This window comes from Chelonia mydas, chromosome 24, assembly GCF_015237465.2.
Source record: "Chelonia mydas isolate rCheMyd1 chromosome 24, rCheMyd1.pri.v2, whole genome shotgun sequence".
In the NCBI taxonomy this organism is placed as follows: domain Eukaryota; kingdom Metazoa; phylum Chordata; order Testudines; family Cheloniidae; genus Chelonia; species Chelonia mydas.
Window position 1 is genome coordinate 203,808 of NC_051264.2, and position 19,673 is coordinate 223,480.

Below are 19,673 nucleotides of genomic sequence, written 5' to 3' on the forward strand. Positions count from 1 at the left end.
AAATATGTTAGAATGGATAGAGAACCAAATTACAAGCCCCTTGAGTGATGGGTACCAATCTACCCCAAAACATAATGCAACAGCTCTAACAACTGTCCTAGAACTTTAAGGATACATATCTGCATTTTCTGAGTTCACTGCAGTTTATTGGTCAATTCGATTTTGCAAGACACTTAAGTGATTAAACTAAAACATTCCCAATATTCTACAATAATTCAACATCAACAAAATCAAGTCTTCAAACTGTCACCTTGTTGCACGTGAAAATAAACATTTTCAGTCTCATGTTCAGAAGGAGTTACCATTGGCAAATAGAGAAAATCAACAGTAACTCACTAGACATTGGACTACCAAGGGTTCCTTTTCCCCCCAATCTACATGTAATGATGCTCCTGTATGGGAGCAACAAATGTCACTCAGTCCTTGGAACTGACAGATTCTTATGTCACAGACAGCAAACGAGCCAAGAAGAGGGACTGATAAAGATTGCCAGTTGTTGTTTGTATTTTCCACGGCATGCATCTGATGAGGTGAGCTGTAGCTCACAAAAGCTTATGCTCAAATAAATTTGTTAGTCTCTAAGGTGCCACAAGTACTCCTTTTCTTTTTTGCGGATACAGACTAACACGGCTGCTACTCTGAAACCAGTTATTGTTAGGGGAATTTAAAAGCTTTATTTTTATTTTGTACCATAAAAGGTTTACTCCTAGACCACCATTAATATATACACTACATGCCTTGACTTTTTAAAACAACAAGGCACAGCTTGGCCCCTTATAGTGGGGGCAAGAAAGATGATGGCTTACAACTTCACCCTCAAGGCTGTAAAGCTATTCACATGGAATACTTGTGTATTCATATCTTCAGTTCATCACAGGATTTCATTTAATTAATTTTGAAAAGCAGGTATGTAAATTGAACAAGCTGTTCAAATGCGATCTGAACATAATTTATCTCAGTCCTAGCAAGTGGCATTTATATTAAATTGCTGTCTGCCAGAAGACAGTAATCTAACTCAAACCTCTTAAATGGCAAGCCACCTACAACCATGCTAAATCAGGGATTCATCAAGAAGCCAAAAGCCATAAGGTGGAGCTGTTTCTACATGAATCCCTGCAGCTCACTTGCCATGCACTTATTCAATAAATCACCATAAAAGCGATTCCCTACATTCTATGCAGGTCTCAGTGATAAATATGGCACTGCACAACAGGAATCTTGTCTCTGGAAACAGTTTGTATGTTCTCCCTCTGCAGCACAGGAATGATACAGTTCTTGACAAAAGAGCATTTAGAAGTCATCTCAAAAGAGGTCACCCTGATATAAACAGAACAAACAACTAGAAGACCCTCTTCACTATTCATGATTCACCCCAGACGGGCAAAGCTAATGCATTAGCATTGTGTTCACAAAGCTGTAGATTTTACATTCTGAGGTAGTGCACTAGGTCTTTAAATCCTGCTCATTGTTTGTATCCCCAGACTAGTATACTGACACACATGCTGAGTGTGCAAGTGTAATCTTTGAGCTAGTGATGCAATGGAGTATTCTTAGTGCAAAACAGACTGAGACTCTGGATTCTATCCATAAATAGGCAGGACTGTGGCACTAAGCCCCCTCCTTACTTCCCAGAAAGGCAGAGGTAGCAGTAAGAAGGACCCCTAGCAACTTGGATGAATCTTCTTGGGTAGGGTTGGTGGGCCCACTGCACTCTTCTCCTCCTGCTACACAGAGTCCTTTTCTGGGGTGGCATTGGCATTTCCTTAACCACCCAGCACTGGGTCTTGGAGTTAGCACCTAGTTGAGATGCACAGAGCAGTTCATACCTCATTTTTTCATGCTGTCTGTACTCTGGAAGGTATTGTTGTCTTGCTTTTATTTGGTTCACATATTCAGGCTTTTCTTTGCCATCACAAGGGCTAGAAACTTAGACCCGGTATTTTTTCCATATAGTTGTATAGTTTGGTGTAGTACCAAACTTCACCTTTTCGGCTAGGGACAGTACTTTTTACCAAAAGTTAAAGCAACATAACCGCCTAATATGGCGGAGTTCTACTGGTAGGAAGGTACCTTTATACCAGTGTAACTGCATCCACACAAGGGGGGTATTGCTTGCTTTAACTATACTGGTTTCAAGCAGTTCAATTGGTACAAAAACTTCATGTAGACAAGCCCTTACTTTTTTTTCAAAAAACAGCTTAGAGTCTGATGTAACATGGCTCCAGGAGATGGGGACCTTGACAGGGCCTAAAGTGTCTATGCTTCAATCCAGCCCTGGCTTTTAAATTCCTAGTTTACACACAAGCAGGTAAAAATCCTACAATTAAAACCATAAATTCACAAAACTTTACAGCTTGAAAATAGGCAAGATGAACTGCTGTTATAATCCATTTGCATTCAGAAGCTGGGAGCCTGCTTCCTGGCCACTTGGAACAATTTAGGGTTGCAGGTTTGCTGACAGATGAAGTTACATTCCTCAGTCAATGAACATTTGAGATTTAAAGGCCATAAGAGCTGCTGGAAGGTAGTCACATGACTAGACTGACATGCAAAAAGCTGTTATTCTGAGGGTTAAATCTTTCTGAAGACAAAGGCCCTCACAACTGTGCTGCTGTTTGCCATAAAAGGGCCACAGAACCAATTTAATTGGCCCCCAGGGACAAAACCCAGAGCAGAAAGCCCCCAGGGACAAAACCCTAGCAAGCGTAAGGTCATTAAGATGACCCCATGATTCTACTTCTGACAGTGTCCCCAGGATAGGGGCGCATGCCAGGCCAGAGCAGGACCACATTACTCTGCACTTCAGCTACTTTAGGCAAGAGCATGACCCATAAGTGGCCCCCTAGAGTTGTTCTGAGTCACACAGGGGGCAGATAGGCCTGCAGCCAAGCCCAGAGGTGTAAAGAGCATACAAAAGCCATCTTTGCCCCATCTTTACCCGCCTTCTTGGGCCATACCCCCTCGGGAGGCACAGTAAAGAATCAAGGGCATCATCAGTAGTGGATCTTCTTACCAAGGGTAGTGCTGCTCAATGTTCTTGAGAAAGGATGACTTTAGTGCAAATCCAGCAGATTTTCTGTTTTCAAAATGACTTATATTATGCAGTATAATGTGAAAAATAGCATTCTGGACGCTTTATAGTTATAATCATTCCAGATCCCAAGACGGAGATCCAGCAAAGGATATACTTCACAGAGCCAGTGCAGGACTCACCTTGGGCCCCTGGCAGATCACTCCTTTCACACTTCTCAGCATTATCCCTGCAGAGACAAGAGTGGAGTTTACTCACAGCAATTCACAATATCTGATCTCTCCTATCAAGTTGTCAAATGCGTGTCTTAGGAACTGTAATCAGCCATGGTGTCTACAGTGTTATTGTAGCCCTGCTGGTCCCAGGATATGAGAGAGAGAAAGTGGGGGAGGAAATATCTTTTATTGAACCAACTTCTGCTGGTGAGAGAAACAAGCTTTCGAGCTTACACAGAGCTCTTCTTCCATCTTCTCTCTAATCAGTCATGCTGTGAGCCTGTTCCATGAAGAGAGAATCCTAGTGAGCTCCCAAGAGAATAAATGAAGTCAGGTTAACTATGTATCCAGTTGGGCATAAATTATTTTTTATGTCAATGAGAATGAAGAAAAACTTTGCACTGTCTCCTTCTGGCTTTAGAACTATTTGCAAGCAATTGATTTTCCTTTACTCAGAATCCTATGTCCACGCTCTTCAAAAAGTTAGCTAAAAATATGTCAAATATCACACAAAAACTTGATATGTAAGCATCTCCCAAATCCCAAGGTGAAGGACTTTGGGAAATATATGATTTTTGTTTAGTGTCAACTATACCCAACATAGAGGACAAACTGTTTCTGCTCAACGAGCTTACCATCTAAATAGATAAATAGGATTCTGACAAAGCATCAGGTGGTGTGTATGTGCTTCACAACAGTAAAGCAGGTTATTAAAACAGCAGCACTGCCTTGGGGGACAGCATAACAGTTACATCTAACGGAGAAGGATATTTTGCAGAGATATTTGCAATAAGCACCATACTTGATAAGTAGCTTTAAAGACTGAAAGCCTAGGTATTGCACTCAGCTATCTTGAAGGATGGATATTCCCATTTCCTTATGATTTTAACAGGCTGACTCAAAAGATGATCCCCTTTCTGAATAAGGGAAGTCAGTTTAATATTACTAGATAGTATGAAGCAGAAATCATGCAAGACAACACTAGGAGACATAGAAAGCTTCTCAATTCGCTCCTGCTCCTCCATCTGTCAGAGTTTGTTTCTCAACAGCCAGCTTTGGTTACCATGACAGAAGGAAAAGCAGCAAAATGCACAATAGACAGATTGAGGAAAGAACAGAGGGTCCCAAAAATCAATTCAATCAGGATATTTGTGCTCAAGGCTGTCTTCATAGCACTATCCTAAAGGGCATGTGAGAACACAACACAAAATGTAACAGATTTAAAAAAACCCTGCACTTGTGAGAAGTTATTATATTATACATTCAGAGCAAGACACCAACCTCTCAGGAGTGGATGACTTTCAGGAACCAATAGCTTCTGATCTTCCTGTGGTTAACAGCTTCTGCACAGAGGAAACACAAAAGCTAATTTATGAAGGAAGACAAAGGTTACTAACTGGGTGGAAGGTTTCAGAGTAACAGCCGTGTTAGTCTGTATTCGTAAAAAGAAAAGGAGTACTTGTGGCACCTTAGAGACTAACCAGTTTATTTGAGCATGAGCTTTCGTGAGCTACAGCTCACTTCATCGGATGCATATGCATCCGATGAAGTGAGCTGTAGCTCACGAAAGCTCATGCTCAAATAAACTGGTTAGTCTCTAAGGTGCCACAAGTACTCCTTTTCTTTTTAACTGGGTGGAATTGTATCTGGAATTCTCATTATGCTGAGGAGGAAGGAAAATAACTGAACACTTAAGGAAGGATTACATTAGCCTTGTAAAGAGGCGCTCTGATCTCACACTGAACAATCAGCAAGAAACAAATTTAAAAGAGCAAGTTTTTGTTTTGCCACATAAAAAACTTCCTGAAATTCTTAGCTCATTCTACTCTCCAGTGCCAGCACATAGAATGATAACAAGACATTGGTGAGGAACAGAAAGGAGTAATTCAACTTTTTCACAAGAGTTTAACCCCTTTGTCTAGGAGTCATGAACTTCTCTACTATAAACAGCTATTTCACTGACTTGTGCCTGGTCTTATTAAAATAAGGACTAAGTTCAAAAACAATCCAGGATGCCACTCACATTCTGCCACTGAAGAAACCTGAATTCAGTCTTTTGAGACCACTTTCAGAGCAGCAGTATCAACTGTGCTACTTGGAAGCCTCCTCAAGTCATAGAGAATCCATCTCAAATCGGGCATAGTTTTGAACCACCATATATGTGAGTGAGTTTGTGGGGGGGGGGGGGGGGGGTGTCACAGAAAATCATTACAAGGCCCTACACCAACTACTGCTGGTTCTGGAGAGCAAGAGGCAGCTCACTGAGACATAGAATTCAAGGCCAGAAGGGACCATTCTGACTATCTAGTCTGCCCTCCTGTATAAGATAAACCAAAGAACCTCACCCAATAATTTCTGCATCAAACCCATAACTTCTATTTGAGCTATTACATATCTTTTAGACAGATATCTAATCTTGATTTAAAGACTTCAAGTGATGGAGAATCCACCATGTTAGTAGGTAAATTGTTCCTACGGTAGTTACCCTCACTGTTAAAGTTTGCACCTTATTTTGAAATTGCTTGTGGATAGTAATTTTAAAAAGTAAACAGCAAGAAATTTTGGAGGCATCTCAGCCACACAATTAATTTACCAGTGAAAACTCTCTCTATGAAGTAGCCTGAAGGTTACATATACAAGCATCTTCACCTCAGAGAAACCCTAATCTGGTGTCTCCCTCCCTACATTAATCTGAAAAACAAGATTCTTTAGAAGCTTTAAAAACTGGATGTTTAGTACTGGTGTATTTACCATGGGATTCAAGAACCCCAAAAGGAAATGATATGGCAGGAGAAGCACAGTGACTTTCCTTCACACACCCTCCATGGCAGATTCACATAGTGAATCTCCTCTCTCCCTACACTGTATTCTCTACCCCACTCACATCTGCTCTCCCTCTGCTCCTCCCCAAATATCTCTTTACCAATATCTTCTAATGTGTCCCATCAATCTCTCCCTCTCACGCTACCCCACATGCACACACAAAGGTTTCAGATATCTAACAGGCAAAGAATAAAAAATAGCAGTCTCAGACTGCTGTAAAAAATGGTGGCTGCAATCTACCCAGAGGGCAAGGAAAGTTAAAATGCTGACAGTTCTGCCAAGGTACCGTTCCCAGATCCTACTATAGCTTCACCTTTCTCCAGTAACTAGCTCCACTGTTTAGTCTATTCAGAGCTTTCACAGGTTGCAGCACAGAGTGATCAGACTATCAGTGTCACTGCTACCCACAGAGGTCCCAAAAGCAGCAGCAAGAACTGAAGATACTGGTTAATTTTCAATCAATGGCCGCTTGGGAATCATTGAGCATATCCACTGCTGTGTCTGTTATGAATAGGAACATTGAGTCAGCCAAATTGCAAAGGTTCTTCACAACACCAAAATCTGAGGCTTTCAGATTTGTTGGGGGTGAAGGCCCTTTCAGAAGAGTGGCAAAGGGATACTGGGACCCGAAGGTTCATAGCATTTGGAGGGAAAAGGTGGAAATTACTGAGAGGGCAACAAGGAAAATACATTAGGAGCCAAATATAACTGACAAGTGGCAGGTGTGCCAGATTTCACACTGTGAGTCAAAGCAACAGCATGGGTGGACCAAGCTGGGATCCAGTGAGACTCCAAAGGGCAACACTACTGGGTGGGGGAGATAGAGAAGAGGTCATAGCAAAGGGAAGATCCTGTAGGAAATGAACAAATATAAAATAGGGGTAAAAGCAGAAGACACCATGAGTGAGGGCCGGGGTAGAGGGCGTTAAACTTGGCGCCCTGCCCCCCAAAGCCACTAGCCCTCAGGCTGGGGTCCCAGCTCCATTGTCCCGATGGGTGTTTTTGGCTCGCTCTCCCCGGAATTTTCGAGGGCCCGTAGCTGAGGCCTCTGAAAACTCTTGAGACCCAGCACTGCCCCACCACTCCGGAGCGGTGCTGCGGGCTGGGCAGCTGCCTCCCTGGGCCCCTGACAACCGAGCCGTCTTAGGACCCCATTCGCGTCGCCACAGGTTCCGCAGCGGCAAGTACACGCTTCATCACCGTCCCGCGAGCGGCCCCTCCCCAAACGCGGGGGAACAGCGGGATACAGCTGCCCGCGTGCCGGAGGGCCTCTCTCGCTCACCCAAGCACAGGACCCCGTGAGGCCTCACCGGCAGATGGGGACCCCGCACAAGCCACTAGACCGCTCACAACTCTCCCAGCACGCCCCTGGGCGCCGCCATCTTACACGGGAAGAAACGGAAGTCATGGAGGGATCTGCTTACTACGGATGCTCTGAAAGGACAAACCTGCTAGGGGAACAAAAACGCGCGGAAATGGGGAGCCGAGTTCTCTGAGCCCCGCCCCCAGCAGATTAAACCCGCCCTCAGCCTCCCCTGGCCCTGGAAGGCAATGGGATCTGCAGAGGAGGCGGGGCCGAGCAAAGCAGGGGGTGTGTCTGCTGGGGGCGTGGACAGGCGCGAGGAGGGCGGGGTACGAGGCGCTCGCTCGCGCTGAGGTTGGAGCTGCCGCTGCCGCCTGCCGCCGCCATTTTGGTTTCGCTGCTTCGGCTCTCTGAGAAGGGGCTGAAGCGGCGGCGGGCTGGTCCGGGTCCCGCCCTGGCCCCGTCCGTGAGGGCGGCCGGGAGGATGCGGCGCGGAGGAACCCGGCCCCGGCCTTGGCCGTATTGTCGCTGACACGGTGAGGAGGGGGTCGTGTCGGGCTGGGCCGGGCGGGGACCGGAGCCTCCACAGGCCCGGAGACCGGGGGGAGGGGAGCCTGGGCAGGGGGTCCGCGTTAGGGGCCCCGCCCCGTCCCGTCCCCGATAAACAGGATGCTCAACAACCCACGCATGCGGCGCCCGGGCCCTCACCAGCCCCCTCTCCTGGGCCGTGGATACGTACGGGGAATCCCTGACAGCCAGGCCTGTGCCTGGGGGCGGGCGAGAGGCGGGGGGATCCCTGACAGCCAGGGCCCGTGCCTGGCGGGGATGGGGTGGGAATATCCCTGACAGCCAGGGCCCGTGCCTGGCGGGGGGGCCGTGCCTGGCGGGGAGGGGGTGGGAATATCCCTGACAGCCAGGGCCCGTGTCGGCGGGGGGAGGGGGGGCTGTGCCTGGCGGGGGGGCGGGAATATCCCTGACAGCCAGAGCCCGTGCCGGCGGGGGGTGGGGGGGCCGTGTCTGGCCGGGGGGGGGGGAATATCTTTGGTAGCCAGGGCCTGTGCCTGGTGGGGGTATATCCCTGACAGCTGGGGTTCCTGCTTGGGGGGGGCTAGAGGTGGGGGAGATCCCTGACAGCCAGGGGCCGTGCCTGTTGTGGGAGGGAGAGATGGATATCCCTGACAGCCAGGGGCTGTGTCTGGGGTGGGGGAACTATCCCTGAGAGCTCGTGCCTGGGAGGGGGGGAGATCCCTGATAGGCGGGTCCCATGCTTGGGGAAGGGGGAGGAATATCCCTGACAGCCGGCCTCCCCCCGTGCCTGGGGCTGAGAGAGATTCCTGACAGCTGGGGTCTGTGCTTTTAGGGGATGAGGGAAATCCCTGACAGCCATGCCTGAGTCTTAGGGCGGGTGAGGAGATTCCCTGACCGCCAGTCCTGTACCTTGAGGGGGGGATCCCTGACAGCCAGCCCCACCCCTGGTGCATGGGGGGAACAGGGAGATCCCTGAGAGCCAGGCCCTGTGCCTTGGGAGAGGGAATCCATCACAGCCTGGCTTGTGTGTTAGGAAGCAGGGAGTTGTTTAGTAATCAGGCTTGTGTGAGAGTATTTAGGCCAGTTAGCTGTTCATGTGGCCATTCAGTTTAATTAGGAGCCCTTTGGTAGTCGGGGTGGAAAGCAAGTGCCTTTCATGGAAGTGCCCACAGTCTCACGTTTTTTTTATTGGGATGGATCAGTAGTCAGATTCAGAGTCATCCAGTTCTTCTCATCTGCTCTGGATCCTCATTGCATTAGTCTGACTCTTCCTGGGGGTATGACCTTGGATTGGGAAATGCTGTGTTTGGAGATACAAGTATGTGGGGGAGTGAAATCCCTGATGGGTCTGTATTTGCAAGGGAGATCCCTTATAGGCCTGTGTTTAGGGTGGGGGTGAGGAATCTTGGATAGGTCTACGTTTGGAGGGGTCGGGGAAGGCGATCATTGACTTTCAGTATGTCTACACTGTAGCTCGGAACAAGCCTCCCAGCCTACGAAGACACACTTTCGCTAGCAGAGCTTGTGGTGATGCACTAAAAATAGCGGTGTGGATGTTGTGGCTTGGGCTCTCAACCCAATAGGCTTGAGAGCCTAAACTCCAGCTCGAGCTGCAACGTCCACACTGCTATTCACATGGTAGCTCAAGTCCTGCTAGCAGAAGTTTGTCTACCTGGGCTGGGAGGCTTGCTCCCAGCTGCAGTGTAGACATACCCATCGAGGCTTGTAAGGATTCTTGATAAGGCCTATATCTGGAGTCCTGTTTGGGAGGAAAGGGATCATTGATGTTCCTGACTGTGGGAACTTCGGACAGTCTGTCCCATGAGTGAAGAGAGGGTGGGTCCATGACAGCTCTATATATCTGTGTGTTTCTAGTGGAGAGAAATCCCTGGGCCAGCCTGTGTCAGAAGGGATAAGAGAGATGGCTACCTGACATTCTAGCCTGTGTTTAGGTTGGCAGGATTAATCCCGGGCAGTCTGTTCTATTTGGGTTAACAAGGGGAATCCCTAAAAGCCAAGCCTGTGTTTGGGAAAGGGTAGGTTCCCAGCAAGGTTGCGGGAAAGTGGCAGGAAATCCTCTGACATTTCAGCCGGTGTTTAGCTGGGAATGGGGATGTCCCCTCCTTAAACCTGTGGCTGGTGGCCAGGGAAACCCTAACAGTTTATCCTCTGTTTTAGACGAAGATGTGAGGGGCTTTCTGACCAACTGATTTTATATTTGGGATTGGTAAACTCATAAATTTTATGGATAGAAGACCTCATTTGATCATCTAGCCTGAACTCTTGCATAACATAGAATGGGAGAGGGAGAATCACTGACAGTCTTGCCTGTGTTTGAGGGATAAGATTCTTTGAAAGTAGGAAATTTGGATGCCAAGGATCCCTGACGGTTGTGCCTGTATTTGGCAGGAATTCTCTTCCATGTTCAATTAGTTTGGAGATGGGGATTTCTTTTGGGAAGCCCTGTGTTTCAAATGTAAGATCACTAGCAGACATGCCTGTGCTTTGGGCAAGGGAGATGAAAATCCTGACAGGCCAGAGCGATGTGTGGAATACTTGACTTTGTAGCTTGTATCTGAGGTGCAGAGAGCGGGATCCTGGCAGTAGGACATATGTTTGAAGGGGACTGGGTGGCAGACTGATAGGCGAAGCTCATGCCTTAGAAACTCAACTTGCGCTGGAGGTAGACTTAGTCTGTGAACTCTCCTGCAGTAAATAAAATGACCACAGAACTCCATGCACAACCTGTCTTAGGCTTGGCTTTCCCTCAATAAACTTTTTGTGCAAAGAGAGACAGGCTCACAACACACCTACTCTCTCACACATACATTTAAAAAAATGAACTGATCAGACTATTTCTCTTATTGTCAGAAAGCGCGTGGGAGAGAGATTTTTCTCTTTTTTAAATATTTGAGGTGCTCCCGTACAATGGTTATAGGGCAGTGTAAGTAACTAGGAGATCCATGAGGATCAAACCTGTGTTTGGAGAAGGGGTGACTGTTGATGGTCTGACCTGTATTTGAACATGGGTGGATAGGGCAATCAGGAGTCAGGAAATATTGTGATTCAGAGGTTGGTTCCCTAACAGTTCATAGATTCCAAGCCCAGAAGAAACCATTGTGATGGTCTAGTCGGACCTGCTGTATAATAAGGTCATAGAACTTTCCCAAAATAGTGCCTAAACATATCTTTTAGAAAAACAGTCTTGTTTTAAAAAGTGATGGAAACTCTACCATGATGCTTGATAAGTTGTTCCAATGGTTAGTTACTCTTACTATTAAAAATGTATGCCCTATTTTCAGCCTAAGTTTGTATAGCTTCTACTTCCAGCCCTTGGATCATGTTATACCTTTCTCTGCTAGATTGAAGAGCCCATTATCAAATATTTGTTCCCCATGTAGGTACTTATAGACTGTAATCAAGTCACCTGTTAATCTTCTTTCTTAAACTAAATAGATTGAGCTTCTTGAATCTATCACTGTAAATCACGTTTTCTAATCCTTTAATAATTCTTGTGGCTCTTCTCTGAACCATCTCCAATTTATCAACATCTTTCTTGAATTGTGGACACCAGAACTGGACACAGTATTCCAGCAGTGGTTGCACCAGTGCCAAATACAGAGGTAAAATAATTGCAGCTGAGTTGAGGACAAGACATGGAAAATCGCAGAAAAGTAATAAGGGACCTTTATTAATAGCGGCAATTTGGAAAAGCCAGAGTAGACCTATTTGTTTAAGAAAAAAATTGCTGGAATGATATATAAAGGCTCCAGTATTATGTTACGCCTACAGATTTTTTTGATAACCAGACATTTTGCTGCAACTATATTACATTCATTTAACAAATAAAAAGTGACCGGTACAATATAAAATTCAGAAGACTAAAAGTTTTAACACAATTGCTATAGAAAGTCCAAGTCTGGTCATTTTAGCCTTTTACATTTTACAGGTATTTAATGTTAGTGCAGTACTAATTGCATACTCAAAATGTATGCAAAATTATGGAGTGTGCAAAGTAAAGTAATTAAAATCAAAAGTGCAGTAGAAGCCTAATATTGTAGGATCCACAATATCACGAATGAAATAGGGCCTTAATTATAATTTATGCTCATAGATGAACAATTCCATTTCCTCTTGTTTGTTGCCCAGGCTCCTAGCTTTGGTTTATAGGCTATTAAAGAATTTCTTCTCTTCATGTCCTTAGGTTGCTTGATTAATTATGTTCTCATCATCTCGATTGTTGTGCTAAGTACTCATATCTTCCCTCGTTTTGCCCTCCCTCTTTGTTATTAGTTTAACTACTTTACTCTAGACAGCCTGTCCCCAAGAAGATTGGTCCCCCTTCTACTCAGTTGGAGGCCCTCCAAACTATAAATCTGTGTCTCACCATAGAAGATGCACCAATATTTCACAAACCCAAAACCTCCACCCTACATCACTCACTTAGCCAGTGCTTCGCTTTCAGAATTTTCTGCATTCTGTATTCCTTTGCTCATGGGACAGGAAGGATCACAGAGAAGTTCATTTGGACATTCTTTTTCAGTATGCTTCTGAGTTCCCTGAAGTCATCTGCGATCTGCAAGATAACCCATGAGGCAGCTAAACCTGTATTTGAACAAGAAGGAATGGATCTTAGTCTGTTGGGCCTGTTTGGCGAGGGGATTTTACTCATGTTTGTGAAGGGGTGGGAGCACGTTAACAGTGTATTATTTTATTTTGAAGGGATGGAGTTCTTACTTTCTTGCTCAGTGGCAGATTTTATGGGACTTTTTATGGGGGACTGCTCAACAGTATGGTCAGCAATTTGTGGAGTTGAGATAGGCCCTTTGACAGCAGAGCCTGTGTTTAACAGGGTTGAGGGGCTCTGTGGTTTCTCCTAAGTTATGTGGGAATTCTTGGGATGGATGGACCACAGCTGCATATTTTAATGGGAAAATGCATGATCTGCTATGGTCAGTGGAAATGTCCCTTTCGTTATCCTTCAAATAAATCCCCTTTGATCGTGATGGGGATGGATCATGATGATTATCTGTTCTGTTCATTCCCTCTGAAGCACCTAGCATTGGCCACTGTTGGAAGACAGGATACTGGGTTAGATGGACCATTGGTCTGACTCAGTATGGCTATTCTTATGTGATGGTTATGGGTCTGTATAGTCATCTAGTCTTTACTCTTATCCATACTCTTTTATTTACTAACTGGACACTTTAGCTGGCCATTTCAGATTCCACAGAGAATTCACCCTGCCTTTTCAGTAGCCATGGAAGGGGAAAGGGGCTGTTGCTTGTATTATTTCTGAGACAGGCTGTTATTGTACATGAACCTGGGCTCATGGTATGTGGATGAGGTGAATGAAGTTCTTTGGAGCAGGATTGTCTCTTACTCTGTGTTTATACAGTACCTAGGAGTAAAGAAATGCCAGTGTTAGGGTTGCTCATGCAATCTTAATCCCCCCCTCCCCCCCTTTGTAATGCATGTATTACAACACAGGCCAGAATCTTCAGCTCTCCTAAATCATAGTTAGACACCTGATTTTTTTAGAAGTGCTTTCTACACTGGTTGCACCTGCATAGCCTCTTCCACTGTGTGTTACTCTGTATGTCTGTCAGATAGACAAGCAGTAAGTCATTTATATACAGGATGTGTAGTGAATAAGGGAACGATTCCTGTGGAAACATTCAAAATATCATTGCAAGTATGCTGTTTTAGTAGAGGTTAGATTTATTTCTCCAGATCAGTTTTGTTGTTAAAAGGAATTTGAATTTTGTTATAAGGTAACTAAACCATAAAGAATAACAGTTAAACCAAATGGTGCTTGTGTTGAACTTCTTAGTAATACTACAAGAAATATTCTAATCTCTCTTCAAGAAGTGAAGAGAGCAGAAACCAGGATCTGTTCTAGTAGATATTAGTGTAGAATGAGTAGTTCCTTTTTTTTTTTTTAAACTTATGCTTTTTTAAAAACACATTAGCTTTTTTAAGATGTAAATGTAAGAAAACGTCTCTTGTGTTGGTGGTTTTTTCCCCAGTTTTAAAGACAAATGTATTCCAAAATATTTCAGTTCCACTTGATTTCCTCCTGGGAGCCAACAATTGTCTAAAAATCACTTAATATAACGTTAATACTGAACAGCAAAATCCATTTAGTTATGCTTTATAAAAAGGAAGACGTTCTCAGTTCAGCAACTAACAAACAATGAAACTGTTCATGTCTACAACTCTTATGAGTCTATAGAAAGTAGTTTAAACAATTGACATGCCACAGGGCCATTGATACAAATCATGATGCTGTTACGATTATAGAAAATTAAATGTGAAATATTGCTCCAGAACTTCAATGCTGTTAAGTAGAAATTAATATCAGGTGGACTGTAGACAGCATGTTTTGCCCCACAGTTGGAGAGAGGCAGAATTACACCATGAGCCTGATTCTCTTACCCTAACCAGGTAATGCTTCTGATCTTAAAGCTGGTTAAAGTTTGGTAAATTGATCCTCTAGCCTAACACCTTTAGAAAACAAAACCTGAATCTTTGTTCCTAATTTCCATATTGCAACCTTAGTTCTTGTTCAGCATAACTAAAGGCATTCTCTTTGCAGTATAGAGAGAATTCAAAGTGAAATATTGTTTTATTGTTTCTGGTACATTATCCTTCATAATGCGGGGCATAAATAATAAAGCTGGAGTTAAGGTAGTAAATATATATCAATAATTAAAGGGTGGTGAGAGAACTTAACTATGCTGTATTTTTTTTTTAAAAAAAAAGTGAAGACTTTTTAATTAAAAATTGGAAACACAAAGGTAAGGTAGCCCAAAGAACCTTAAATCTGCTCTCATAGTCTTCTGCCCACTCTCTAGAGCCCAATAGCATGATATGGTCTTATGTTTGCACTCTGTACATCTTCATCATCTAGTACAGGGCTCAGCACCCTGTGGCATGTGTGCCAAAGACTGCACGCGAGCTGATTTTTAATGGCACGCTGCTGCCTGCCTGCCGGGTCCCAGCCGCTGGCCGCGTCAGCACCCGCTGCCGAACCCAGGCCGGGACCCCGGCAGGCAGCAGCGTGCCCTTAAAAATCCTGCCCACCCCGGCCTGCTGTTCTCTGCCGGCCCCCCCACCCTTGGCACGGGGTAGGGTGTAGAAGCTTGGTCCTGCCTGCTGCTGCTGCAGGGCAGGCAAGCTTCCACCCCAGCCTCCCTTCCTGCCCCTCCTCCTCTCCCTCCCTGCCGCTGATCAGCTGATGGCCCTTGCGAGGGAGAGGGAGAAGCAGGGCCTGAGCGTACTCGCTGCTCTGGGGAGGAGGCAGAGAAGAGGTGGGGACGGGGTCTTGGGGAAGGGGGGTGGAATCAGGGCATATCCCCTTCAGTCCCCTGCCGTGAGCCGCTCTGGGCAGGGGGCTGGGAGCACCCCCACGACCCCAGCCTACACCCCCAGCCCTCTGCCCTGACCCCTGTACCCCCCTCACACACACCCCAGCCCTCTGCCCTAATCTCTGCACCCCTCACACACCCCAGTCTCCTGCCCTGACCCCTACACCCCCCCCCACACCCCCAGACCTCTGCCCTGACCCCTGCACCCCCCACAACCCCAGCCTTGATTCCAGCACCCCCCACACATACCCAGCCCCCCATGCCCTAACTCCTGCATCCTCCTCACACACCTCCAGCCCTGACTCCTGCACCCCCACACATACCCAGCCCCCCGCACCTCGTGCCCTGACTTTTGCACCCCCCATATTCTCACACCCCCTCCCCCGTGAGCACCAAATGGGAGCTCCTGCACACCCCCCCACCCCCATTCCTACCTGCACCCCTTGCACCAAATGGGAGCTGCCCAGGTAGGCACTCCACACCCAAACCTCCTGAGCCCCCTCCCTCATTCTAGCTCCTGGCCAGACCCTATACCCCAACCCCCAGCCTGCTCCTTCACCCCCAGCCCTGTGCTCAGTGCACTTCCACCCTCAGCTCAGTGCAGACAGAGAGGAAGAGAATGGGCTAGAACCAGGGAAAAGGTAGGTACCCACTCTATGTGGGCAGGGCCGGGATCCCAGACTGGCAGCGGGCTGAGTGTGGCTGGCAGCCGGGACCCTGGCTGGCAGGAGCCGGCGGACGGAACCCCAGACCGGCAGCGGGCTGAGTGGCTCAGCCCACTGCCAGTCTGGGGTCCCAGCCATCGGCCCCACTCAACCCGCTGCCGGTCTGGGGTTCTGGCTGCCAGCCCCTTGCCAGCCAGGGTCCCGACCACAGGCCCCGCTCAGCCTGCTGCCGGCCTAGGTGAACGGGACCCCAGGCTGGCAGTGGGCTGAGCGGGCCAGCAGCGTAAGATCAGCATTTTAATTTAATTTTAAATGAAGCTTCTTAAACATTTTGAAAACCTTGTTTACTTTACATACGACAATAGTTTAGTTATATACTGTATAGACTTAGAGAGAGAGACCTTCTAAAAAACGTTAAAATGTATTACTGGCACACACAACCTTAAATTAAAGTGAATAAATGAAGACTTGGCACACCACTTCTGAAAGGTTGCCGACCCCTGGTCTAGTATATAAGCCACGAACTCTCATTAGGCATTCTAATATGTGCATCACCCACCACATGTGACACCTATAAAATCATGTCATATTCTGTAATGCATCCTTAATTGATAAGACAGTGAAATTAACATTTCAACCCTTGTATTTCATATATACACCATAGACCTATCCAACCCTCATTCTGTCTTTTTAGTATAATTAACTCCTATAGCATTTTTTATCTGTAGACTATATACATATACCTATTTTACAGATGGGGAAACTGAATCAGAGAGGTAAAATTTCTTGCTGAAGGTTGCATAGCAGGTCATTGGCACAGCCAAAAAGAATACAATTCAGGATCTCCTGACTTCCAGTTCAGTGATCTAGCCACTGTTTCACACTGCCTCATACAAACTAGTTAATGCGCTTGAATACGTAAAGTGTTCTATACCCTGTTGAAAGAGAAGTTCTGAATAGAGAGGGCCATGAAGGAGAATCTCAATGGATAAAAGTCCCATATAATAAGAATAGAAATATAATAGTGGGGGTATAAGAGCTGGTTTCTGGATCAGAATAGTGATTATGACATAAGAATGTTGACAGGGGATTGGAGGAGGTAACAAAATCTACAATAACGTCTGGTGACTTGAACCATCCAGGAATAAATTAATTGAACAATGTAGTTGAAAGCTTCATAATACTACAAGCTATTCCTTTTTGAAGTAAGAGGTTATCGTTGCTTCTTTTTTATAAAGTAAAAATTCCATAAACTCAAATGTAAAATCACAAACTACACATACCCTAGAACAAAAATAGAAAGGAACAGGTGAGAAACAGCATGATTAAATGACAAGGTATAAGAGTCTTAAACAATTATCATATCATGATTGTGGGCCATAAGTCAGCATTCATCGCTCTGGTTTAACATAGTCATGTTTGGCATACCGGATTAATGTATTTACTGTTGCTATTTACTTATCGTATTATGGATGTACACAAAGGCCTTGATCAGGACGTCGTATTAGGTGGAGTGCAAACCCATAGGAAAGGCATGTTCTCTGCTCTGAAGAAGTTTACTGTCTGATTTGAAAAAAGACTTCATAGTGAGTAGAGCAAGCATTGGGAGAGAGAGCACGGATAATGTAGGTAACATCACATGGTTTCATCAGATAGTTACCTGCACAACTTTATAATTACAAATATTTGAACTTTTTAAATAAATAAAAGCTATCATTCATTGATTTTCTTGTAGGGGTCACAGGAGAGGTGGGTATTAAAAAGGGACTTGAAAGAGGAGAGGGTAACGGTCTTGTGGATTCAATGATGAACAGGGTGGATCGATTTAAAGAACTGATTTTTAAATATGATTTAAGTCGGCAAACAGGAAACCCTGATTTAATTGATCATGTTTTGCATTAGCACATTTTAGTTATTTTCCTAATGAAATGCTGGGTCTCATAGGTTGGTAACCATTAAAACATGTTCATTTAAAACTAAATATAACCATTAATTTACACTAATTTCTGTGCTTTGTTATCCAGGAGGAAACACTGTATCTGTACACATTTATTTAAGTGATTATATAGCTTAACATATATTTATTGAGTTCTAAATTTTTACATTTTTATGATAAAAATGGTGAATTATGTATTTCTTATTTGCTAGATGTTTAATAATTTTTACTCATGACTTATGTCAGACTCTACTTGGATGAAAACTAGAATGCAATTAAAAATTGCACAAAACAACATTTTACATTTATAAGTTAAATAAAACTACCTCAAATATGCTGGAGACATAAAAAGAAAAATGTATCAGAATGTATTTATCATTTAAACCTAACAGATTTATTAAACAAAGGAAGTGTTATTTGTAGTTGGAGAATTGCACTGATTGTTTATGGTTACCTGTGTCTTTGAATGTTTTTAGAATTAGTAGATTTTATTCTGACGCCTAGTGTTTATTCATAGAAAGAGGAAAACAAGCTTTCCTGCTTTTCCAGCTTCTACCTGGTTTCTTAACTTTGAATGAACTGGCCGTAACTGAACTAGCTGAATAAACTGAAATGAAGAAAATATTCTGTTTGCGCATACAGAAAAGGCTACTGCCAGCAAAAGTTTAGCCAGTGATTTACAACTAGATATCAAAAGCTTAGCCAGGTATTTCCAACTAGTTCCTCGGTTTGATTTTCTTTAAAACTTTTGCACCAAATGTGCACTGCTTAATATTTTTTTATTTAATTTGAATGATTTTAATAGATTGTAGTAAGTTTAGGTCTTAACATAGGTTGACATCATTTCAAATTAATTTTAAATAGATGTATTTTTTAAAAAAAATTTACTTAAAATAAAAAAATCCAATTTAAATTTTATAAAAATCTGATTTTTAAAAAACCATTGATATTTATCCACCCTGTTCAGGGAGTGTTCTACGTGTAAGGAGAAGTGCAGAAGAAAGCATGGAGATGTTAGTTGGAGAAGCAGACTAAAGGGCATATAAGCTGGCATCATGAGGCAGAGAAGGGGTACAAAAGCAGACCAAGAAGCATTGGCAAAGTTTTATGTAGGCGCTTGAAGGCAGTTACATGAATCTTGAATTTGATGAGGTGAAGAAGGGAGGCCATCACAGGACTGAATCACTGGGATTCAAATAAATGAAAACTTTGGTCAGATCAGGTTAGGCAAATGATCATCTTGCATGGTGCATTTTGTATGAATTGCAGAGGGATTATGTGGGTGTCAGGGAGGTCAAAGAGGAGTAGATTGCAGTAATCAAGGCAAAACGATGAGTGGTTAGGTGAGTTTTTGCTATCTGAATAGAAAGGAATTAACTGAACGCATCCAATGAAGTAAGCTGTAGCTCACGAAAGCTTATGCTCAAATAAATTTGTTAGTCTATAAGATGCCACAAGTACTCCTTTTCTTTTTGCGAATACAGACTAACACGGCTGCTACTCTGAAACCTGAGTAAATAATAGAACCTGGCACGCGTTCATGAGCGTCATCAATTTTGTGAACTTGTTTAGAATATGGTTACTAATTTTGTTGTTGCTAAATCAGGTTTCAGTCCATTTTTCCTTCAGCCTCTAAATCTGAATGTGAACTTTACCCTGGTCTTGCCAATTGCAAACTTAGTGTGATTGAGCTTGATTCTTCCTACCCTTTAAAAAAAAAAAAAAAAAAAAAAAAGTCTTGCTATTTTGAGTAAATGTGGAGCCAGATGTAGCAGCAAGAGACAAAGTGCTCATTCACATCC

General features: G+C 44.3%; 2 protein-coding genes across 6 annotated transcripts in view; one reads left to right on the plus strand and one right to left on the minus strand.

Moving 5' to 3' along the window:
• Positions 1–7,554, minus strand: part of DAP3 (death associated protein 3) — a 30,167-nt gene extending 22,613 nt beyond the window's left edge. Inside the window, exons 1-3 of one of the 2 annotated variants that reach the window (XM_027830262.3) lie at positions 7,380–7,554; positions 4,528–4,589; positions 3,214–3,260 (exon numbers count right to left, since the gene is read on the minus strand). In XM_027830262.3, coding sequence (XP_027686063.2) covers positions 3,214–3,255 — 42 coding nt within the window. In that variant the 5' untranslated portion in view covers positions 3,256–3,260; positions 4,528–4,589; positions 7,380–7,554. Of the gene's footprint in view, positions 1–3,213; positions 3,261–4,527; positions 4,590–7,351 lie in introns of both variants that reach the window. The other variant, XM_007068086.4, reaches the window with a different exon arrangement.
• Positions 7,555–7,610: 56 nt separating this feature from the next.
• The window catches only part of ASH1L (ASH1 like histone lysine methyltransferase), a 150,316-nt gene continuing 138,253 nt past the window's right edge, over positions 7,611–19,673 (plus strand). For 2 of the 4 annotated variants that reach the window (XM_037883017.2, XM_037883020.2), the window contains exon 1: positions 7,692–7,908. The gene's annotated coding sequence lies outside the window, so the exon portion shown is untranslated. Of the gene's footprint in view, positions 7,909–19,673 lie in introns of all 4 variants that reach the window. The other 2 variants (XM_043535000.1, XM_043535001.1) reach the window with 2 other exon arrangements.